We start from the raw sequence: 25266 nt of genomic DNA, 5'->3' as shown, positions 1-25266 counted from the left end.
TATATAAAATGGTGTGCAACACCACTGAAGTTTTTTGTTTTTTTTTTTAAACTCTCTTTTCAACCAACGGCAGTCACTCTCCAAATAACTTCTGCTTAGCTTTCCGAGCTTCCCTCGGGTCCTCTTAATCAGCGGTCTCCACCCTTTTTTGCGCCACGGACTGGTTTATGCCCGACAATATTTTCACAGACGGCTGTCATGTATTGATATGGCTATGTCTTAAGGTGATGACCTTTGAACCGGATGTTGTTGTCCGAAGGAAGCCCCGTTAAGCGGCTAGTTGTAAGATGGACAGTGTTCAATAAAGCAACATAAAGACCGTGCTTTATGTCCTGATTCAATTCAGAGTGCTCTGCCTAATTTAGTAATAAGGTGAGCATACAACAATGGCGACGAGGACGACACGGACCTGGATTTGTTTTTGTGAGAAGTAGACCCAGCGGCGGCACGGGGTTAGCGAAAAAAAAAAACTTGTGGGCTAACATGGAAAAGTCGGGTATTCAACCGTTCGCCTGCTACACGGATCCAGCTACGCTCGGACCGAGATGGACGCGCTGGTTAACATCCTTCGAGTTGTTTGCTGATGGGAAAGGTCTTATTTTGACGGATGATGCTACAGACGCGATCAGACAGCGGAGACGCGCTCTTCTACTGCACATGGCCGGACAGGACGTGCAGGACGTCTTCTCCACTCTACCACAGACGGGAGAGGCAAAGGATTACAGCGCTGCGGTGACTGCGCTCAACACTTACTTTGTTCCTCAAGTGAATGCAGCATATGCACGCCAAACTTTCCACAAATTGTCCCAAACACCAGGTGAGACTGTGCAACAATTTTGTACACGTTTGAGGCGAGCTGCAAAAGACTGTGACTTTCAAGCTGACAATGATAACCAGATACGGGACGCTATCCTGAGTAAATGCACTTCTGAATATGTACGGAGAAAGCTGCTTGAGGAGGGTCCAGGCTTAACTCTAAATCGCACGTTAGAGGTGGCTTCACACTGTGAACGTGTGGAGGAGCAGATGGCGGCGATGAGCGTCACCGGGGAAAAGAAAGGAGAGGACACGGTCAGCCGGATTTTTACAGCAAAGAAAGAGAAGAACAACAGACCAAAAGGAAAAATGAAAGATGATAATAAAACAGAAAGACAGTGTTACAGGTGTGGTTATACTGACCACATGGGCAAAGATCCCAAATGCCCAGCACGAGGACAAACATGTCACAAGTGTAATGGTAAGGACCACTTTTCAAAAATGTGTCGTACAAAAAGACAAAAGAAACAAAATGTGAATGCTGTTGAACAAGATGATTATGCATTTACTGTAAATGATGATAATATACCTGAGAAACTTACCTTTTCTGTTGGGGGAATAGAGTTGAAAATGTTAGTTGACTCTGGAGCTACAAGTAATGTGATGGGAGAAAACATATGGGAAAAGCTAAAAGCTGAAAAGATAAAATGTCACTCATGTGTACCCAAAGAGCAGAGGAATTTATATGCATATTCCTCAGCACAGGCACTCACGGTTAAAGGCGCATTCAGATGTGAAATCAAGATTGGTGACAGGACTGAAGAGGCTGAATTTATTGTGATTAGAGGTAATGGTGAACCACTCCTGGGGAAAAAGACTGCCATAAAGTTAGGAGTGTTGAAAATAGGTGAAAATGTGGCGGCTGTCACAGATTTAAAGCACACTCTTAAAGAAAAGTATCCAAAAGTGTTCAAAGGAGTAGGAAAACTAAACACCAAACAGATCAGCCTGTACATTGATCCAAATGTGAAACCAGTAGCACAGCCACTGAGGCGCATACCTTATCATTTGAGGGATGCAGTGGAGAAAAAGATCAATGAACTAATTGACATGGACATTATAGAACGTGTAGAAGGACCTACACCTTGGGTAAATCCTGTAGTGGTACTCCCAAAGAAATGTGACAAAGATATCAGAATGTGCTTAGACATGAGAAAAGCAAATGAGGCAATAATCAGGGAAAGATACCCCATACCCACTGTGGATGAAATCTTGCAAGGACTAAACGGCTCTGCAATCTTCACCAAACTCGATCTCAAGTGGGGATACCATCAACTAGAGCTTACCCCGGAGTCAAGAGAGATAACTACATTTGCAGTGCACAACGGAGTATACCGGTACAAAAGGCTAATATTTGGAGTCTCATCAGCTAGTGAGCAATATCAGCATGAGATTGCCAATGCACTAGCTGGCATTGAAGGAGTTGAGAACATTTCAGATGACGTAATCATACGCGCGCCAGACCAAGAAACACATGATAAGCGCCTGCATGCTGTGATGAAGAGACTCTCTGACTGTGGCCTGACACTAAACTCAGAGAAGTGTCAGTTCAACATGGACAGACTCGTGTTCATGGGAATACTGCTGACACAGAAAGGCATCGGCCCGACTGAAGAAAGAGTGAGAGCTGTGGTGGAAGCCCGAGAACCGAAGAATGCTACTGAGGTGAGAAGCTTTCTTGGACTGGTAGGCTTCAGTAGCAGGTTCATACCACAGTTTGCTACACTCTCTGAACCACTAAGACGTTTAACTCGAAAAGAAACTATGTTTACATTCGGGCCAGAACAAAAGCAAGCATTTGAAAGACTAAAGACTGAGTTAGCCAGAGCAGGTACCCTAGCCTATTTTGACAAAGAAGCCCCAACCAGAGTCATAGCAGATGCAAGCCCTGTAGGCTTGGGCGCAGTGCTAATACAAATACAGAACGGAGAAGAGGTACCAGTGTGCTACGTAAGTCGGAGTTTAACAGACTGTGAGCGAAGATATTCTCAAACAGAAAGAGAAGCCCTAGCACTGGTATGGGCATGTGAGAGACTACATCCATATGTGTATGGCAGGAAGCTTGACCTCATCACAGACCACAAGCCATTAGAGGTCATATACAGCCAGAAATCTAAACCTTGTGCACGCATAGAAAGATGGGTTCTCAGACTGCAACCATATGACTTTAAAGTAGTGCACATTGCGGGAAAGCAAAACATTGCGGATTCACTGTCAAGACTGCTGGCTGACACCACATCAAAAGAGATACATAAGCATGAATCTGAAGAATACGTGAGATTTGTTGCAGTTAATGCTACTCCAAAAGCACTCACGACAAGAGAGGTTGAAGAAGCCTCTGCTACAGACTCAGAATTAACAGAAGTGCGAAGAGCTATTGAAAACGGACACTTTGAAAAATGCAAAACATATGCACCCATTGCAAATGAACTGTGTGTCATCGGCTACATAGTTTTGCGGGGAACTCGCATTGTATTGCCAGAAAACCTCAGAGCTCAAGCACTGTCACTAGCTCATGAAGGACATTTAGGAATTGTTGGAACCAAACAGCATCTCAGAACAAAAGTTTGGTGGCCAGGGATGGACAAAGCTGCAGAAAAGTTTTGTAAAGCTTGTCACGGATGTCAAATAGTAGCCAGACCAGATCCACCTGAACCACTGAGAAACACACTTTTACCAGATGGACCATGGCGAGATGTGGCGGTAGACTTACTGGGACCACTACCTTCGAACCACTCAATACTTGTACTGATAGATTACTACAGTCGGTACTATGAGTATGATGTAATGTCATCTACAACTGCTGAAAAAGTCATCGACTCTATTGACTGTATATTTAGCAGACATGGGCTACCAGTTACAATCAAATCTGATAACGGCCCACAGTTCAAATCTGAGCTGTTCAGAGAATATTGTGAAACTAATGGAATCAAACATATAAGAACTACACCAAAATGGGCTCAAGCAAATGGAGAAGTGGAACGGCAAAATGCATCATTGATGAAAAGAATCAGGATCGCACAAGCCGAAGGACTTGACTGAAAGCGAGAGCTAAGAAAATATGTAACAGTGTATCGCAGCATTGAACATCCAACCACGGGCAAAAGTCCAGCAGAACTACTGTTCAACCGCAAAATGAGAGGAAAGTTACCGAACATCAGTGAGGCAAAAACAACGGAGTTGGACGTGCGTGACAGAGACGCTGAACAGAAGGGAAAGTCAAAGACTTATGCTGATGAACGAAGGGGAGCTGAGTATTCAAAAGTTGACTCGGGAGACACAGTGCTGGTTCAACAAGACAAAGTGGACAAGTTTACAACACCATTCAACGCAACACCACACAAAGTTGTAAGCAGAACTGGAAACCAAGTCATTATTGAATCACCAACAGGAGCTCGCTATCACCGGAATACCACACATGTGAAGAAATACGAGACGAATGAGACCAGAGAAGGACACTATGACACAATACCTGAAAGGGAGGAAGGTGAAACACCCACAAAGACTGACACCTTCACTCCAACACCACAAGAGGGCTCCCAGGGGCCAGAGAGACCAAGTAGATCACAGAGGGCTAAAAAGATACCCGAGAGGTTTCGTGATTTTGTGGTGAAATGAACTATAGTATGTTAAGGTGAAGAGGTAACTTAAAGTTGGCAAGTTTCAAGTTCATATGTGTATTTTGACATGTATATATTGAAAAAAGAAAGGTACATGTGTGGTGAGACAGTTAGATTATATACTTGTTAGAAAGTAAGACAAGAAGAATGTTCAGTGTTGAAAAAAAAAAAAAAAAAGACATCAAAGTTATTACAACTAAAGTTTGAGTCTAAGGAAAAGGGGGATGTCATGTATTGATATGGCTATGTCTTAAGGTGATGACCTTTGAACCGGATGTTGTTGTCCGAAGGAAGCCCCGTTAAGCGGCTAGTTGTAAGATGGACAGTGTTCAATAAAGCAACATAAAGACCGTGCTTTATGTCCTGATTCAATTCAGAGTGCTCTGCCTAATTTAGTAATAAGGTGAGCATACAACAACGGCCTTTAAGGTGTCGCGGATAAATGAGGGAGGGGCTAATAATCGGCTCAGTCATTTTTAATGATCGTTGAAAGCCCAGATCGTAATCGTGATTAAAATTCGATTAATTGAGCAGCCCTACATTAAGCTACTCACGCAGAGATGAACGGCTGCTGCTGCCATCATCATCCGTCATCATTTCTGCTACACTGGCAGGGCTAGGGGCCAGGACTCTCCTCTTCGTGTTTTTGGGGGATGTTGCTAACTCCGGGTCCGATAACAGGCAACCCACCCGGAGTAGATGTGCACGGTGTGAGGTCTCGCAGCAAGCTATCAAATACGGCGCATTTCTCGGCTTTAAAAAAAAACGCTATGCGTCGCCAGGTGTTTCATCGAATTTGAGGTGTTACCTCCTTTGACAGTATCACAGTATCAGCTTAAAGCACTTGTTGCAGGCTGCTGAGTTTGCATATTTTGCTGTGAAGTACAGCCAGAATTTTGACCGCTTTGCCTTGGGCATTTTTAATCTGTAGCTCTGCTCTAAAAGAACGTACGTACCTGGCCCCGCCTACTATCCTCGGAAACGTAAAATGATTGGCTAGAATCTAAAGTGTATCACAGCTCAGGAAAAAAAAGCACCGAAATGTGCGCTGCTTTTCGGTCTAGTTACTACCGTTTATGTCAGAACCGGTGCCATAATGGCACCGGATACCGGTACCCATCCCTAGATATGAGGGAAGCAAATAATAGCAAATAAATATATTGCTAAATAACTAAATGCATCTAATTTAGCTTAAAATGTGGGGGAGAAATGTTTCAAGGATATTTCAAAAAGCATCGCATCATTCTTTTGCTTTCCTCTGACATTAAACATTAGTTAATTTAGCCTGCAGAGCAGCCTAAATTAGTTAAGTTACATGGCTGTCACATGACCCGTCACAAGACCCAGTTAAATGCAAGTGGCCAAGACTCAGAGTTGGGACATAAGCAGTCATCTCTGCAGTATAATTGCCAGGTTGAAACAATGTAGACATTAGTTTTATTAGCATTAACACTTCACAATACTTTTTCTTGGGGATTGTTAAAATAACCATAGTCGTCTCTGGTGTGGTCACAAAAATGTTTTACTTCTCATTTTATAGGACTTTTGTTCTTGGGGTGTCAGAATATTTTTAACATAATGGTGATGAATGCTAGTTGAATGGGTGCCTTGTTTAGACCCATCAGATCCTACATCACCACTGGGAAGGAACAAGCACAGTGAGAGAAGCCGTCACAGTGATGAAAAGCATTAAAAGAAATAAGATTACCGGTAATAAAGAAATCAAAAGTACAACTGTTTGTGTTCTCACTTTAATCAGAATCTGTTGTTATATTTGTGGTTTAGGCAAAGACTAGAACACAATTTCTATCTATCAATGGAGAAATCAAGGTCGTTCCCAAGGATTCGAAAAGATGTTTTTACAATTGAAATTCTGTTCTGTTCTTGTCCAAAAAAAGTATTAAAAATTAAAAATGAAAACATGCAGCTTGAAAAACAAAAACCTATCTTAGCTCAGTAGATTAGTCCTGTCATGACTTGATTTCAGGTTTGTTGGAAGTGACCCAGTCATGGTTAGTAGGAGTAGCAATAGTTGTGTTGTTAACATGATGCTGACCCCAATGAGCAGCATGCACATGGACAGGTGGTTGCAGAGAAACAGATCTCATTCAAACTTCTCTTCTGAATTTACTTGAGCCCACAAAGCATAAAATTAAATTGTACTTAAAATTTCAGCTCAGCATCTGTCATAACGCACAAATACCCACATCCTACATTAAACACAAAGACTAAATGGCTCGTTTACAGTTACAGTATACAGAGATACAACGAGCCCTTGAGTAACAAAAGATTAAACTGAGCCAGACAGATTTAAGTTATACACACCAGTGACCTACCAAATGGATGTAATACTGCAATCCTCTGCAGCTGGGGGGGGGGGGGCTGTGTTTGATTTAATGATCTCAACTTTATGAAATTGATTAAATGCATTCTGTGAAATGATGCCTGTGCATTTTTGCCCCTCAGACAAAGCTCCTGTACTCATTGCCTGGGGCAGAAGGAAGCACCAGAATCACCAAGGAGAGTGTCACACTGAGGTATCCAACATTAACATTGACACAGTGAAGTTTTTTTTTTTCTATCAGTGACTTTAAGCAGCAGAGCTCAGCTAATGATAAGACCAAAGAAGAATTTGCTACTCAGGAAATTGAAGGGCAGAAATGCCAGAAAGGGAAAATCTAACATTATGATAATAACAGTTCCCTGATTTTCATAGTATAAAGTTGTTCTTTAAATGCCCAAAAAAGTTAAGGTGTAGTTAAAATGTGCAGATATGCAAAGCGCTTTTATAGAATTGGACGTAATTTATCTGAATTTCAGAAGCGGGACCACACCTCATACATTTTCCTTCTGGTTTTATGCCTACATATGCCTTCCTGCAGTGCAGACTGGTTGTTGTCATTTTTGCCGTCTCAGTCCCAGATCTGTTTTTATTCCGTCTTTCTCTTTCAATCTAATCAACGATGTAGTCCCTGCTAGTGAATTGTATTTAATGTAGTTAAGCCCCACGATTTGGCCTTCTTTGCACATGCTTACTGTTTCTACCTGACCACTGCATGGTATTTATTTCAAACAGCTAAGAAAGAATGGATGAATGTACTATATCTCAATTTAGCAGGTTCATCCATATTTCTTAAGCTGACATCTGAGATATTTAGACAAACTATCTCTATAAGTCTCATCAAAATAAGTCGGTCTCTGATTAGTTGACCTGTAATCCATCCTAAAGAATGTCTTAGTTAATGGCTTAATAAGATGAATCCTGAGGTCAGAGCACTTCCTAGGATTTTAAAGGTTTTTTTTTTCCTAGGTGGATCACAGAGGGGGACATGCCAGCAGGGAAAAGAGCAGCAGATATGTCTAAACATTTGACTAACAGCCATATGGCAAGATAAATCTTTGGGTTCAATTTCATAAAAATAAAAAAAAAGAGCATCTGTTGTGATAAACATGCACAGCAAGCTAGATGATATCGACACTAATTTTTCTTCCTCTCTGGCTACAAATTGTGTGCATGCTTTGGCATCTCTTACACATACTTTTCTTTCCTCATATACACCCCAAACCTTTGCAGATATTGATTATGTAACAGTGCCAAAATGGTCAAGCAATTACTTTTGTGTCATTCACAGATGTGCCTTTTTAGAGCTACAGTAAGACATGACAGCACATTTACAGAAAGCTATGCTAGCGTGATATTTAGCACCAGCAGCTCTTAGGCATAGAGGGAAATGTTATAAGATGATGGTGGCTGTCGTAGTGGCTCCCTCCATTATGGGTTCACCTCAGTAAGGATGAGCGTGAGTTTGTTATTTGCACACTTAATTCTTTATTATCAAAATTTTCTATACACAGTTTATCCTTACTCCACTTAATATGCCCGGCCATGGAGCATTGACTGTTCGTGAATGCACGCAGCCCTCAGTTGTGTCTCTGCCTCCATCTCTGTACCTACTATATAAGAAGAGAGCAATATTAGCTGAAAAGACACCCTTCTCAGCTGGCACTGCTCCCAAACCACACACCTCCACATCTACAGCAAAGCCAGGAAACCACACCTCACTGTCACAGTGACTTATACTGGTTTTCCTGGCTCAAACCATACTATGCAAACCAATTTTTCTATGCAGTAAAAACCCTGCTTGTATGAGGTGATGTCATGAAGTACCAGGACTCCAACTATAACAATCAGAAACCTTAACTGATTTGAATTTGATCGTTTCTTTAAGGTCATCACATCTGGGCTAATTTTAGTCCTGTTCAAGTCCTGTTCTATCACCATGCACTTTTGAGTCTGTAATAAGTGCTGGATTTCCTCTGATATGTTAAACAGCTCTTAATTATTTATTATCATTATTATTTTTAATAATTTCAGGAAAGGAACAGGATGACAAATCTGGTGAGAAGGGTGGATGGTAATGGAACATTTTATATGTTTGGCGAGAGAACTTTCAATTTCATGCACAGCATGATGGAAAGCTGGCATGAAGTGCAGTTCATCTAGTTTCCATTGCATGTTTTTCAGGATGTTACAGTAGAATCCTATGTTAAGACTCGAGGTGTGCCACCAAATAAATGTTAGATAATAGAATCAAAGTCAAAGTCAACTTTATTTGTCAATTCTGCCACATGTACAGGACATACAGAGAATAGAAATTTCGTTAATAGAATAAGCATGCTCCAGTAGCCAAACAGCTGTTGCAACTGGTAGTCTCTTGAAACAGCAGCAGCACCACCCTGAAGGTTAGATTGGTTAAATTGAAATCAGGTAATGTGGTTATGATTTCTTTAAAATGGCAGAGTCCCCTAACTCCAAGTTCACATCCTCCCTCAGGCAGTTTCACTGATGATTTTAGCACTGCCTTTACAATGTTACAAGTGATCATCATGACAATAAAGGAAGCTGTTTGCTACTTCTATCAGTGAGATTGGTACACATGTTATCATTTGTTGTTTTTGACAGCAAAATCTGCTCCCCACCCCCCGGCCCCGCCACCCCACATCACAGCATGCACATCTTCCCACTTATTTTCCAAAATTATTTCCATAATTTTTATTTTGTTGAAAAGTGAGTTTATGCACAAGAGCTGAAGATTGAGATAGAAATTCATTGTATGAATGTCTGAGGGTGTTGCTAGACGTAGACTCTTTCTGGGGTTTTTACCTACAGACTGTAGGTTTTCACCTGCAGCGTTCACAATAATCTATTTCCATTTGCTTCAGACTTATTCTATATTTAAAGTGATACCAAAAAGTTACTTTGTTTAAGCTAATGTGACATTTACAGAAAGGAAGTTCCACCATATCCATGGCTCACATGTTAGTTATGTGGTCAAATTAAAAAAAAATTAAGTTTAAGACATCTAAGAGGAGCAGGGAGTGTGCCCACACACACATTGTTGCTCAGTGCAGCAACATAACAGACAACAGTAATGTCATAGTGTGAGAGGAGAAAGGGTGAATCTTTGCTATGTGAACGTTTACCTATTTGAAATTGTTTTGATTAAAAGGGAGCAGTATTACAAAGTACTACTTCCAAAGAGTCAAGAGACTCAGAAAGATGCAAGCACAACAGAACTAAGTCAACAGATAGCTCCAAAGTAAAGAAACAGTCTATGATGTTGAACAAAAATCAAATAAACAAAAAAAAATACTGAAAAATCTGAAAGCATATCTTACATTTAAGTATACTCCATCCAACTGTTGTTTAGAGATTTAACTAATTGTCTTGCTACCTGGTTTAAGGGTATAATGATAGCCATTATTGGTGAAGGCCATCTTGGTATTGTGGAACTGGATTTGATGAATGACGTATGGATCAAGAAACTGCTCTAGCATACACTGCTTTAGCTTTCATTTTCTATTTTAATTACATAATCCATCCACTTTCGATGTGAAAGAGTATTCAACAGCTTCGTTTTCACTCTCAGCTCTCTCTTTTAACCACAACAGACTGACACAGGATCCAAATTACTACAGATGAGTTTGAATCAGCGTAATTGTTACTCTTTGAGCAAATTTAAGGTCACTAAAAACTCATTGCTCCAACCTTTAGGGACAAATAATGTCCATTAATGTCAGTAAACTCATGGACTGAACATACACACACACACACACACAATGGACAACTGTACCCTCAAACACACAATAATAACATGGAGTGAACCACCACTCACAACCACTAGCACTTTATATAGCCTCTGTAGAAACTATCCTCACCCTCACTTACCTTAACTGCACTACTGTATAGCTCTGTAATAATCATTCTGTACATACGATAATTTTTAACCCTACAACTGTTTACAACTTGCATAGTTCCCATTTCTGTATAGCTGTATATCTCAGATTCCTGTAAAGTTATTTATTTCATATTCTGTATAGTTTTTCATATTTATATCCTGTCCATATCCTGTACATAGCTTGTACTCACTACAGCCTGTACATACTTATAGTTATAGAATATTCACAACATACTTCATACCGTGTACATTATAACATACCATAATAGACCCATTTCTGTAATATACTTACATATCTATATTATTGCTAATATATATTGTAATATATCTATATCACTAAGCACTTCTGGATGGATGCAAACTGCATTTCGTTGCCCTGTACCTGTGCATGTGCAATGACAATAAAGTTGAATTCTAATTCTAATTCTAATTCTAATTCTAATTCTAAACTCAGTTACTGGATGGCTGATGGACCAGCCAACCGAGAAGCTGACTTCAATACATTACTAGGATACTAACTCTGTATATACTGAAACCAGTTTCCACATTTCTCATAATGCTGTATAATAATAATACGACACAGACCAGACCTTCAAATGCATTAATTTCCATTTTAATAATGGAAGCGTCCTTTTAAACTTAAATGTGTAGGTGGCAGGAACAGGTAACATGTTACTGTTTAGTTTGGTTAACTGCTTTGAACCTGGATAGATGATAGGGCAATTAATAATTGCATCTCCTTCCCAAGTTTTGAAAGTGAGAGTTAAACCCAGTGTTTGTTTGTGCTACAATGTTAGCAGCTAGCTGTTTATGTTCCAGACAGCCAGTAAGGGCTTCCCTGCCCTCAGACTTAAAGACATTTAGGTTTGGTCAATATCGTTCCATCTCTGGTTTTAGACAAATTAACATTTGCTGCCAGGAAGCTCTTGTTTCACTTACAGTAAGCTAACATGTTCTTCTGCCCATCTATACTCTGCTACTGTGTTACATGCACCACTCCATCTCTTCCCACTCAAACACATCCATCTATCTCCAGTTGAATTGACAGTATCCTAAGGAGAATATGCCCGAGGTCCATTTCCCAAGCAGATATATAGATATATATATATCCAGATATATAATCTCTCCAGTGAGTGCTGCATCCACTCCAGGGTCACCTCCCAGTTGGTCATATGAACCCTTAAAGTAAGGCATCCAGGAGGCATCCTGATCAGATGAAGCAACAGAGGTTTGACTCTAAAGTCCTCACCCTAACCTAAAGCTGAGCCCAGATATCCTATGGAGGAAACCAACTTTGACCCCTATTACCCCAAACCCCATTTTTTCAGCCTCTACCCAGACCTTGTGACCACAGGTGAGGCAAATTGAAAGCTTCCTCTTCAGAATGAACTCTCTCTCTGAGCTCACTGCAGTGTAGGCAAAGAAGAGAAAACTAATATGACCACAAATGAGCGCAAACTGCAGTAGAGACTCGTACACTGTGCTGAAATGAAAATGTGCATAAATTAGGTAAATAAATTCATTCCCCCCCCCCCCCCCCCCTTTGGTTTCTTGAAAAGGTGAGGGGTTTCATTCCCAGCCCCCCGTTCTTCAGCAATCAGGAAATGTCAGCATGTGTTACAACCATCTGAAGCTCCAAATACACACCAGAGAGTATATTTCTATATGAGTGCATTAAAACCTCAAGACTTTTGTGTGAAATGTTGATAGACTCTTTGGACCCAGAATACAACCTAAACAGGAATGAAGTAGATACTTATGGTTAGGAAAAAAAATCTTAAAACAACTGAGGAAATAAAGAATTCAAAGTAGGCTGACATTTTTAAAGTAAACAAATTCCTTATACAGTAGCAGTGGATGAGGATTCATCTGTCTACACGTGTAATAGTCCTGGCTGGTCTAAAACCGGGACATGGGACAAGATATGTAGAAGCAAGAAATCTTTAAGATGAAGGTTTTACTCATTCCAGGCGATCAGTTGCTGTTGACCTCATCAAGCGGTTACCGGTCAAAGCCAATTAGTCTGATGACACACAGGAAGACGAAGAATTTCCATCACAGGGTTGTCACTGTGTAAAAGGCTGATACTTTATTTAGCTTGACATTGATTAGGTGCAGTGTTCCACTCAGACTTGACTTTCACCTTCCTATACGAGACACAACAATTTAATCAATTGATGAACTCCCTGATGCGCAATAAAGCCTCAGCAGAAAAGCCGGCATATTAATGCAATCACTCATTTAGAGACATTTATTTAAGACTCTTCTTTATAAATAAGGGCTGTTAATTTGTTAGAAGTTACTAAAACAAAAACACGGGCAAGACAACACTAGTAGAAACCCTGTATATGTATAATCTGTGAAACATTACAATATGAATTACTCAAATCAGAGTCCGTGTAACTGTGAGTGAAGTTCAAAGGAAGCAGCTTTTTTGTAAGCTGAAAGTAAAAATACATCTAAGCTTCTAAATTAAAAACATGATGCTCGTGTTTAAGATCAGTAAGGAAGACCTGTCCCTTATTTTCAGTCTCTGTGGTCTCCTGGTGATATAGGCTTTGCTCGCTGGTCTCTTTTAATCAATTTCCATTTTCCCTCACTGTCAAAATCACCTCATCTGAAAATTAAACATCACTACTCTCTTCCTGCCAATCAGCCTCACAGCCCTTGTTCTATAATTTTATTGTAATCATCCATCTTCTTGTCTTCTGGGTTGTCTGGGACATTTAATAATCTGCTTACTTTCTAGACCAAGGTCATTACAGTTAAGTTAAACTCAACTAAAAGTGGGTGTTAAAGCATATTTAACATTTGAGACAGAGAATGAACTAGCATTTATATAGCGTTCCCCTAAGCTTACTCCCCCTAGGAGCACTTTAGCATACAAGCCATGCATTCATACATTCATACATAAGATGTTTATCTGCGCTAACAATTCTAGCAAACTTAGACTCTCCAAATATGACATAAAGTATCTCTAATAAAGTAAATAGTTCACAAAAAAGACATGCAAACCAGACGCCAAAAGCGGTGTCTGAAACACGCCTGAAACCGCATTCTCTGGACTCAACGTGTATACTATCTAGAAACACATTTCTCAGTAATATGTATTTTTTCACTTGCACTACTTACATCAGAATCACTTAAAACAAAGAGATTTGCACAGTGGGATATTTCTGCTTGTGCAGTGTAAAATGGTTGCACAGGCTTATAGTATGTAGAAGCCATATGATAGAATACTTATTGAGGTTTTGGACACACTCAAAACACTTGCATACTATTTTAGTTTGAGGTTTGCTACAAACAAATCCTTTTTTTTTTCATTCTATGTCAGTTGAACAAAAATGTAACATTAAGACAACATGATAAAAGCAACGAAATGAAAAGGAAAAATTTAAAGAACACAATCGCTATGATGTGCTGAATACACTCAGGTCTATCAAACGTGTGAAGAAGTCCATGTTTTTCAGAAAAGTGCATTTGCTTTTCTTGTGAGGTATCAGCATTATTGCACAGGCATAAAAATGCGTAGAGAAAATTAAAATTATTTCCAGATCCAGACAAATTATAAAAATGATAAAGATTAAAATCATGTATTTGTGAAAGTTTCCTGCTTTTGTAGATCCACTGTGATCTGTAAGACATGTCTAACGAGACATATGTTGAAATAGCACTTCTTTTTTAAGCTATCCTGGGTTGTTTATCATCTTTTATAAATAGATTGTTCATTAAATGTAAACATTTACTTTTACATGTACTTTTTACCATTTAAAAGAAAAAAAGAACACATGCAATCATGCCTACTTGAAATCAGATTGCATTATATATTGCCCATTAACTAAAGCAAGTTTGACACCACTGCATTAGTTAGTGTCTGTGTGCATGAAAAAGTTCTCTGTTGAATGTACCCTGCTCTTTTAGAGAACTTTTTCTGCAGTAAATGATTTGGCAAAACCAGCATGTGCAGCTGGAGACACAGTTCAAGCTTCTCTGAAAAGGGCATATGAATTAAATATTGAGCACGAGCAGAATTTTTCTGTAATTAATTTGATTAGAATTAAAGATATCTCATTCTGGTGTGTCAATAAAGTGGGTCTGATTTACAAACAAGATTTTCCAAAACTTAATTCATTCATGTGGGTGTAAAATAAGCCAGTTCAAACAGCAACCCTAAACACGACTGTCTCACGTTCACGAAGCACATCTAATTGTCTAATCTAACAGCTGCCTACCCTGTGAAGCTACAGCCTCTTCCTCTTCATACAAGCATAATCATCCAAGTAAGAAAATCCCAGCAAGCTGATTCTGTTCATCTGGAGAATCAACTTTTTGAAAACACTACATCCAGATGAACTTTCTGGTACAGGCTGTAAGATTTTTAAAATTTTTAATATCTCACTTTTCAGATTTTTTAGCCAAATAAGCTATTTAAAAGAACATGCTATAGTGAATCAAAGTGTGTACAAAAATGGGGGAAACATCAATCATCAATCATTAATTCTGCCAGTTCAAATGCTGATTTATAATTACTAAAAAAAAAAGTTCATCAGTGTTTCATTAATTTTTATCAAGCTTGAAATGTAGGTACTTCTTTGAGGTATGCACTGGAAGTCTTACTGTATTTGATTTCCAGTGGCAACCTTTCTATTAGCACTCCAAACAAACTCCTATATGAGGAGTCACAGCAAATATGGGTCAGTGTCGTTATCAGAAGCAACCAAAAAAAGGGGGCTGAAGCAGAACGGGGTCAGATAGGACTGCTTTTTTGGTGGCCACTCTGTCAAGCTACTCAAAATAGAGGAAAGAGTAAATAAATAACTAAAAATCGACCCACATGCCCAATCTCTGCCTCTGCGTCAAACCAACATAGGTTCCTGGCTGCTGATAGAAGAGCTTCTACAACACAGCAAAACTGCACCTATTATCAATTATATACTAAAAATGTAGGACTAGGGCTTTACAGCTGCCTGGAATTTATGACGTTTTATGTTAACAGGCAGTGCAGGGTGAAATACAATTCCTCTTATGAGCTACACCAGACTGAGGGTTTTATAATTTTCAACTCCACTCACACTCACTTTGTGGTAAACAACTCTTGCTTTCGGGGTGTGGCAGAAAGACTTGGCACATTGCAGTTGACATCAGAGCAGAGAGAAAAACTTGGCAACCGCACGTTGTCTATAACATTATTGGAAAAATTTGACCTAGACAGATACTGATGATACTAATGTAATTAGACTGGAGGAATCCAGAGGGTATAATGTATTAAGAGGACCATATGTGTGACTTTAGAAAGCTAACACTCAATTCATAATTAACTGGAGCAAACAAGAAATTTGCTGTAAATTTCTTAATAGCTTATCATTCAAGACAACTGGCATGGGGTCTCTTCAAAATATCCCTGTTTTGAAAAAAGATCACGTTTTATCTTAAATAAATAACTAAATAATTACTAATTTTTAAAGCTATCTACACAGATAAATTTAAACAAAAAAGACTTGCGGTACAGTCACACAAACCAAAAAGCCAAAGCCTTTTACACAGTGCCAAAGTCCAACCAATAACTCACAGGAAGGTATTTTCAGAATTTAAAGTCCTGCAAATTAGCCCATTCTTCTCAAAGCTCTCTCCTTGTCTCTATTAAAGCCCAGTTCTTGGGGTCTGATGTTGTTAACTATTTGCTAATTTAATGAAAAATTTAAAAAGTAAAGAAGAGACATGAGAAACACTCTTCAATCACATTATGAATGTTAATGCTCAATATTTTTTACCACCACCGGGAACTCTGCAACGCACCTGATGATGTTGGGAACGGTCAAACTCCACAAACACGATGATGAGCAGAGGCTTGAAAAGCATAAACTAGTAAATAAATGATTAAATATACATATAAAAAAAGAATCTGTTTATGTTTTGTGTATCTGAAACAAAAAACTAAATATCAGCTGATATATTGGATTTTACATTAAATCACTTTGAAATCATGTATCTGGATTCTAATATATCTAGTCAGCAGCGTAATGAGAATCCCAGCTGATGGGTTATCATAAATGAGAGTATGAGAGTGACGTGAAATATTTTATCTTGCACAAATTTATATTTTGTTTAAATTTGTACCACTTGTTGTCATTGCACAGATTTTGTATCAAGTGCACCATGCAAAAACATTGTTGTGCGTCTGGTGTTGATGCACCAATACTGTTCTTGCTCTAAGAAATGAACGTTATTCTCTAAAGACCAAAACAAAAAAAGAGTTTTTCTTGCAACAGTATGTACGACTCCCTTTCTAAGCCAGCAGTATGTGGCACATCAGGTTGAATTTAATAAAGGTCAGGACCCCTGAAACATCCATTTCTCGATCACTAGAGATGTACTTCTCATGCATTTTTGCTGTTGCTCAGTTGCTGCTGTTTGCACTGTTCTGTGAAGTGAGCAGTGCATACCATTGTATGCAATGAAAAGATCAATGGAGTTGATACTAAGATGTTAATGTCCATCGCTCCTGCGTTCCAGTGGGACAATGTGTTACATAATGCAAATATACCATGGTAATGGCTGAGAACTGCATTAAAAAGCATCAGCTTCAGTCTAGAGTCAGGAGAATGACTCTTTGTGAGTTTGCTTGTAGTCTTGAAATGAGCTGACCTTTTCTAGGGAATAACAGCTATTTCATGCAGGTAACTGCTCAACAAACTCAAGTCTCCATACAACAGTATGTACTACTCCCTTAACAAATCAGAACAATTTGCCTCCTACAGGCATGATATAACAAAGGTCAGGACTTGTGAGGCATCTGTTTTTCATAAGAGATGTATTTCTGATCTGCTTGTCCTCTTGCTCAGTTTTGCACTGGAGCTTATTCATTTTCTCTGGTCAGAAAAAAGTTTGGGCTGTTCTGTGAAGGGAGCAGTACATGCCATTGCAGGAAATGTTCAATTCAGCAGAAAAGTAGATGCATCTAGTAAATGATGCAAGTAGTAGATGAAAATTAATATTGAATTAGACCATTAATTGAAAAACATTGCGATTTTTATATACTGAATATCTATATGGGTTCGTTATTAGCAACCATCATTCCTGGGTTTCACGGACTCACTGAATGCAAATGTATAATGTTAAATAACAAACTGATTTTTTTTAAAAAGCTGACAGCTGCTGAATAAAAGGATCATTAAATTTCGCTAGTCTGGTTTCTGAAGGAGTTGAGGGTTTGAAGTTTAAAAACTAGTATACTTTCTCTGAGAAAGTTTCAACAGAAACTGAAGTTTTCAAGCAAAAGTACTGCTCCTTTCATCAGCTTGCACTTGTATCTGTCTGATATGAGTCTCACGTTAATGAAGCTCAATTTTAAAATTGACTTCCTGTTCTTGTTAGACACTTTGTGTTGCTCTGTGTGCACAGGACAGCGATTTAAGTGAGATTTCTTATTCCCCCACATGGAAAAACATTTCTTAGAACACAACTACTCTAACAAGGTTCAGAAAAAAACCGTGGTCTGAACAGTTTCATAGCATAACTGGAAAAAGGGTTTTCTAAGGTATCGGGTAGTACAGTGGACCACTGGAACACAGTGCTGACCTCCATGTCTCTGCTAGATATTCCATTAAAAACTATGAATGATTTTTTCATTGTTATTGGCATTTAGAGAATTTTGGCCAATTTCATGTTATATCAGATGAAACAAAAATCAATGTTCTTCAAATAACAAGCCCATCTCAAAGAGACCAAAACTTCCGAGCAGTAATATTTTAACAAAGAAAACTGAAATGGAGACAAATATGTTAGGCTTCAATTTTCCAAATTGCTTTACGAGCTCACCCTGGTAACCCCAGTGAGAAATATTAAGAAAGTGAACTTAACTTTTTACTGCATAAATGTGGAAGCCTAAAAGGTTTTGAGCCCTTTTTATGATACCAAATTGAAGTAATTTCACATATACCAACAGCACTTCAGTTATTCATGTAGTTTTGAGTCACACTCTTACATTTCCTACACTACAGCAGCGGGGAGCAATCTCTGGTAGTTACACCAATCTTGCTGCTGCAGCCCTGTTGTTTGAAACGCCTGTAGGAGCGACCCAGAGACCCTCTCGCTGCTGCCATAGCAACTAGCTAAAAAAAAGCAGCCTGACCTGATGCTAATATGATTTGACAGGCAAGAATGTGTGTGTGTGCATGTGTGTGCATGTGTGTGGGAGGCCTTTTTTTTTTATTATTGAGAGTACATACTTTCCTGTGTGTGCATGTTCTCTGTGTGTTTCAGTGTGCATGCATGCCTGTGTTTGTATGTAAAGCTCATTAACTCCTCAATGTGCCGTTGCTATGCTTCTTAGCTGAGACTTAAGCAAAAATGAGAGCGGAGACAGCCCTTAGTCCTAGCACTCACCCACGAGGTTAGTGTTTGTGAATATGCTGCACTTAATACTCAATCGCTGCAATTTTCTGAAGTTTTTTTGTTCATGTTTTAAAATTATACAGTATGGAAACCAGTGCTTCAGCACAAAATGACCCAAATGTATCCCCAGTGATCTGATAGTGCTGTTGATCAATAATTACCCCCACTCCAACTGTGGACTTATTATTTTTAAGCTTTGATTAATGGAGAGCATACCAATTGCCCATAGGCAGTGTTACAATATACTTTGGTCCTGTGTTATATTTATCTACATTTTGTTACTTTAGTTGCCATAAACAACCACTTAGAACCAGTTTATTTACTGCCTGCCAAACAAATAAAAGCGAGACTCCTGTATTTCTCAAGCAGGGCGTTTGCTTCATGAAAGTGACCCTTTTGACAGTGCATGACACTAAGCCTGCACTCGCACCTCTTTTGAACCACCCTCATGAAGCAATCCCTTCCCCCAGACATAGATCCCCATGCAGCTACAGCAGTATACATTTGCTAATCCAGGGGACTAAATTACTTTCTGAGAGACAAGCAAAATAATTTCAGTAAAAAGATTTTAGAGGCCATGGCTGCTTACCCGGGTAAACACTGTTTTCCTGTAGTTGCATTCCTCTAATCTTTATGGAGCAAATCTAAAGTTGATGCGATACACACTCACAATGTCCACAATTACAAGAAATGCCATAATTTCTCCTCTGTAAATTCCCCATTTTCTAATATATCCAATATTACTTGTTCTTGTAAAACTGCATGCTACATTAACAGAGCAAATGCTGTGAAACAAATAAAAGATTACTCCCACGAATAAGTGTGAATCAGTGGATGAAGCAGAGTGGACGCATAGTGCATTTCACTTTTGGTTTTAGACTTTTTTTACCCATTACTACAGATAGGGATCTTATTTTCTTTTTTTCTCCCAACAAACTGCTGCCAAAGCAATACTTCTTCCATCTGAATTTTACATGAGATCTTCTAAAAACTGCTGTGAAAACCTTGTTAAGCATTTAGATTTGCCAAGAAATCAGGTATCAAGACAAAATTCTCGCTTCGTTCTCTGTGCCTGTGTAATCCCTGATCCCTATTAAGGATGGTGGATCTTTACTTTACAGGATATTTTTAAAAAAAAAAAATAAAAATTGTGGTTACAGGAGAGACATGACAATAACAAGATTACATAAATGCATTTGAATTGGCTGTAGGTTACAGAACAAGACAACTCTGTGCACAAAAACCCAAACATGACCGACAGTTACCCAACCTGCTTTGCAGCAGTGCTGTGTTCTGTTTCGCCTCCCCCTCTCCTGTTCCCAGATCGAGCTGCAATTTGGTAAATTAAAAGGTGATCAAGGGGATTAGAGTAACTACAGACTGTCACATCCCATTTGCAAAACTAACACCAAAATAGCCCCACAGACAGAATAAAGAGCCTTTTATTGAATGTTACTAAACCAGCTGATGTAGAAACAGTATTCTACTTCTTGATCTTTAAGCTATCTTCTCTCTTATGTTTTACAGTAAATCTATACTATAAAGAAAATATGTCACACTTAATTATTACAGTGTGACATGCAGGAGCACACTTGTAAAATGAAAGCAGTATTTTTTCCCCACAGTCTTAATACAGAAATCTTCAAGATTTCAGATCTCCACCAAAACCAACAGGATTCAATTTGTACCCAATTTTTTTTTCAAATACATATAAATACAAAGAAAACTTTATCAATGAAATACTTTTTGTGTTACCTGTACTTAATTTTATAATAACTTTCTTTTTCCCTCCCCTGATTGGGACACCAGCGGTGGATGATGAAGTCAGTGTCTAGCTCCACTCTGGGTACTTTTTCAGGCAACTGAAAATGAAATTTATTTTAAGTAATATAGTCAGCTCAGAGTTTTGTAAGTTGGTGCAAACTTTGTGTGCTTATTATGAATTTCTCCTTGACCACAATTTGCAGTGCAGTCAAAAGTCTGGAGCTTTCTCTGTGTTATTCTAGCAGCAGTTGTGTAGCTTTCAATGTTCCACAGCAAGAGTAATGCAGTGCAGACTGGATGATTGGCTGGGTAATTGACCTTAACCTGTGTAGGAACCTAATTAGACTACTCTGCACTTGTGATTGCTCCCTAGAGCACTGAAAAACAGCTTAAGACAGGAAATGATATTACTGGACCATTTCCCCCTTTGATCAGGTAATTTCTAGTTCTTAATACAGTACACACAATCCAGACAAACATCAAAACCTCCCAGTTTAGAGTTGGTAAGTCTGTAGCGTGGCACCAAAAACCAAAAACAAACAAAAGAATGGCACTTCTAACCCCCCTGGGTCTTGGACATAAGGTATCTGGTGGTGTCAGGTAATGGCCATAGTAGACAGTAGACAGGGTTTACTGCACTGTGTCACAAATATGTGTTGAACCAGACTGGGCTCTGGGAAGTTTAGAAGCTGGCCAACAAACAATTATCATTTGACAGTGGTTGTGATGCCGAAGGTGGCAGTACTTAAAGTTTGTCAGGTTTAAATGAGAATGGCTACTGGTGTGAAAGGGGAAATGATCTAGCTCCAAATTTAACTAAGCAGCTTTAAGTCTATGAACCTGAATGAAAATGACAATTAAACTAATAACGAGGCAAAAAAGAGAAAGAAGTGATGCAAGTGCAACAAAAAGGGCCTAATGGAATATGAACCACTGGATTGGGTTGTGGCGATTTTTAGAGACTAAAGATTTGGAAGCGAGCTGTTTTCCAGGTGTGGAAGAAAGGCTGCATTGTAAAAATGATCAGGACACAGAAGCTTTCCTTTGACCATGGTGCTTGACATATGCGGTTATGGCTCGCACTCCCAACTCGCCATTGGGAGTGAGAGCTCCCAAGACAGCTGTCTTTTGCTAAATCTAACCAAGTAGCTTTTAGTTTGTGGTGCAGTGGATAAAAGTGACCTGAACAGGACACAAACAGTAGTCTGCCACTCTTCCAACCTCCTTACATCAACTTTGTAAGTCTATCAAATAAAGATTTTATCTCTAAATGCCCAGCATTGCTTCTCTCCCCAAAAGAAACCCTGTGTAAAGTCTGAAGAGAAAAAAAATGTGTTAAGTGTGCATGTTCTACAAAAAGGTTTTTGGTAGATGTAGACATGAATACCAGTAATCAAGATTCCCCAGTATTGCATGAAAATGATTATCAGTGTTAGTGACTACACCTTTCAGTTGTTAATTCTGTGGCTGATCAAGAATAACCTGCAAACATACTGCAATTTAGACCCATATTTACATTCTGACTAAAGCCTTGTCCAGCAGAGATGAGAGTATGTGCTAAATTTCTTCTTTCCCCCCCATCTATCACCTAACCCTCATAAAAATATCTTTCTGATATGGAAATATTTTTAGCTGTATTCTTGCCAAGATGTTTTCTGTTTTATAAACTAAACCATCAGATTGGACTCCAACACCAGTTAATCAGAAATGCTGCATGCAGCTCAAAGATGTCATGCTCTATAAGTGAGATGGAAAATAACCATCAGTCTCCAGCCTCCAGACAAAATTCCGGCAAATTCTGACAGAAGCTGGTACGCAAATCAATCAGCCACTTTGGCAGGCACCCAACCATTATATGATACCATTCCTGATTCTAAAAATCAGGACAGTCAGCTTGATAATGCATTAGTGGTAGGAGGATGAAGTTATGCACTTCATGCTCATGAAATATTAGTGCCAACTGCAACACGGCAGGACTGGTCCCTTCAGTGGGTGTAAGAAGGATGTTTTTTTTGCCAGAGTGGGACAGATGTGATCACTGCTGGCTGAGCTGGCCAGAGTTGAATCAGAGGTCAGCTGCGCAAGACAACAGCATCAAAATGATGGTATAAATTGCCCGACTAGATTGCCTTCGAATTATTTGACAGACTCCCTGCTGGGGTGTAGCTGGCCTCTGAGGTGTCACAACACTGGCACTGATGAGAGTTGGTTAAGCGCCTGGAAGCATGCAGTAGCCCAGTTGGAGCCTATTATTCAATCAATCTTCCCCTGGGTTCATAATAAAGAAATTATTCTGATAAAGAAGGCAGGAGTCCCTTGTTCTCAGATATGAAAAAAATATAAATTGCATAAAAAAGTATCCAAGTTTTTGTTAACTGAACTGTTATGAACGTGTGTGTTTGTTTGTTTGCACAATGAATGTTTTTACATCTTATTAAATTTTCAAACAACAATGGCAAAGATATCAAGAAAGCTCAACTGGAAACTAGAGGCAACAAATGTTTGTTAAATGTAGCCTCGTAAAAACATTTTGCTTCAAATTTGCCATGTAAAAGATTTCCCATTTTACAATGTAGCAAGAAATAGATTGTCCTCAAGAACAAGAACCTTCCCAAAACAATAACCTGACACTACACTGATATTGATTTCTTGTGTGAACCTTTTTCTTTGATTCTTCTTTGCGTTATTATTTTATCTGACCTCTTGTATTTCTGTGCTTAGGTGGGAGTGGAGAGTTTGGAAATAGGATGCATCTGTTTCCTGATGGACAGCATCTGTATTACATCCCATGTCAGAAGAAAAAACAGGAACCATTTTTATTCCAAAATTCCTACTAATTCCATTCATGGTGAATGAAATTACACACACAGTGTGTAGCTGAATCAAACATTGTGCACAGATGCAGGGCCTATGCTTCAGTTTATTTCTATGTGGTTACTGCATAATTAGCATCCCTACCAAGAATCCATTTCAAAACAGCATGATTTTGTGTTGAGTAATCCCACTTTATGGTAATTATTGAAATGTGTCACCTCAGGCTGTATACACCAGTCACTCCATTAGTTACAACTTGCTAGTACCAGGTTGGACCCCCTTTTGCCTTAAGAACTGCCTTATTTCTTCATGGCATTCATTCAACATGGTGCAGGGAACATTCCTTAGAGATTTGGGTCCATATTGACATGATAGCATCACACAGTTGCTGCAGATTTGTTGACTCCAAATCAATGATGGGAATCTCCTGCTCCACCACATCCTGAAGGTGCTCTATTGGACTAAGATCTGGTGACTGTGAAAGGCATTTGATTACAGTGAACTCAGTCTGGGGGGAGTTCTTTTTTTCTCCTCATCTTTCCTCATGTTGTGTATTTTCCATTGTTGTACCTCTCTGACCTGTCTTCCCCGTGTGATGTTTGTGTAATGTATGTATGGTCGGAAGGGTAAGATGGTGCTGGCACAGCTGGCAGCCTTAACCCAATTTCCCTCGGGATGAATAAAGTATGATCAATCAATCAACACACTGACATGTTAAAGAAACCAGTTTGAGATGATTCAAGCTTTATAATGCAGCAGCCTCAACTGTTAAAAGGCAAAATGAATCCATGTTTTATGTTGTTTAAGCCAAACTCTAACCCTACCTTCTATATCTGAAATCCAGAGTCAAGAGACCAGTCAATATTTTTCCAACCTTGTGTTGTTCAACTTTCACGAGCCACAGTCAACTGTAACCTCAATTTCCTGCTCTTAGCTCACAGGAGAGGTACCCAGTGTGGTCTTCTGCTGTGGCCCATTGGCTTGAAGGTTCAATGTGTTTTGCATTCAGATATGCTCTTCAGCATACTTTGGAAACCGCATACCAACTGATGCCTTCCGATCAGCTCAAAGCAGTCTGGCTATTCTCCTCTAATCTCTGAGATTAACGAAGCATTTTCATCCAGAGAACATCTGCTCACTGGACAGTTTTTCTTTTTTAGACGGTTCTTTTTAAACCCCAGAGATTCTTGTTCAGGGAGATCCCCAGTAGATCAGCAGTTTGTTAAATACTCAGATCAGCCTATCTGGCACCAACAACCAAGCCATGTTAAAAATAATTTAAATCACTTTTTCAACGTCAATGGGTTACTTTGACAATGTCCGCATGCCTAAAGGAATTGAGATGCTGCTATGTGATTGGCTGATTGGCTGTTAACCAGCAGCTGAACAGATATAGCTAACAAAATGACAGCAACAATGGTAATGCACAGAATCCTTTTGAATAAGGTACCACAACTCCTTGTCTTAACTACTGTATGTGTGTACTTAAATACAAATACCCATTCTGAGCCAGGAAGTGTTTTTTTTAACTCAGCAATCAAGACATGGTTATTCGAATAAATAAATAAATAAATAAAAATCCCCCATAGCCTTGTTTTGAGTAGTTTCATGCAGGAACT

At 39.1% G+C, this 25266-nt stretch overlaps 1 protein-coding gene across 2 annotated transcripts; it reads left to right on the top strand.

Annotated features, from left to right (window-relative positions):
- Positions 1-257: 257 nt before the first annotated feature.
- On the top strand, positions 258-25262 carry LOC146659652 (uncharacterized). 2 transcript variants are annotated; one of them, XM_085423769.1, is made up of 3 exons: positions 258-1237; positions 6903-6973; positions 23555-25262. In XM_085423769.1, exons 1-3 carry the CDS (start codon positions 484-486, stop codon positions 23687-23689), a joined length of 960 nt encoding a protein of 319 aa, XP_085279895.1. In that variant the 5' UTR covers positions 258-483; the 3' UTR covers positions 23690-25262. The 2 variants fall into 2 exon arrangements, with proteins under 2 accessions (XP_085279895.1, XP_085279896.1); XM_085423770.1 differs by lacking the exon at positions 23555-25262 and adding an exon at positions 7747-8012.
- Positions 25263-25266: the final 4 nt, after the last annotated feature.

This window comes from Rhamphochromis longiceps, linkage group LG11 (assembly GCF_057381845.1).
Source record: "Rhamphochromis longiceps isolate RC_006_pf linkage group LG11, R_longiceps_female_GT1.1, whole genome shotgun sequence".
Lineage (NCBI taxonomy): Eukaryota > Metazoa > Chordata > Actinopteri > Cichliformes > Cichlidae > Rhamphochromis > Rhamphochromis longiceps.
This window is presented reverse-complemented; position numbering and strand designations above follow the sequence as displayed.

Excerpts from the sequence above, each read along its gene's own strand:
- LOC146659652 (XM_085423769.1), top strand. The coding sequence starts at position 484 with ATGGAAAAGTCGGGTATTCAACCGTTCGCCTGCTACACGGATCCAGCT. Across the intron at positions 1,238-6,902 it reads AACATGTCACAAGTGTAATG|ACAAAGCTCCTGTACTCATT; the intron begins GTAAGGACCACT and ends TTTGCCCCTCAG. Across the intron at positions 6,974-23,554 it reads AAGGAGAGTGTCACACTGAG|GTGGGAGTGGAGAGTTTGGA; the intron begins GTATCCAACATT and ends TTCTGTGCTTAG.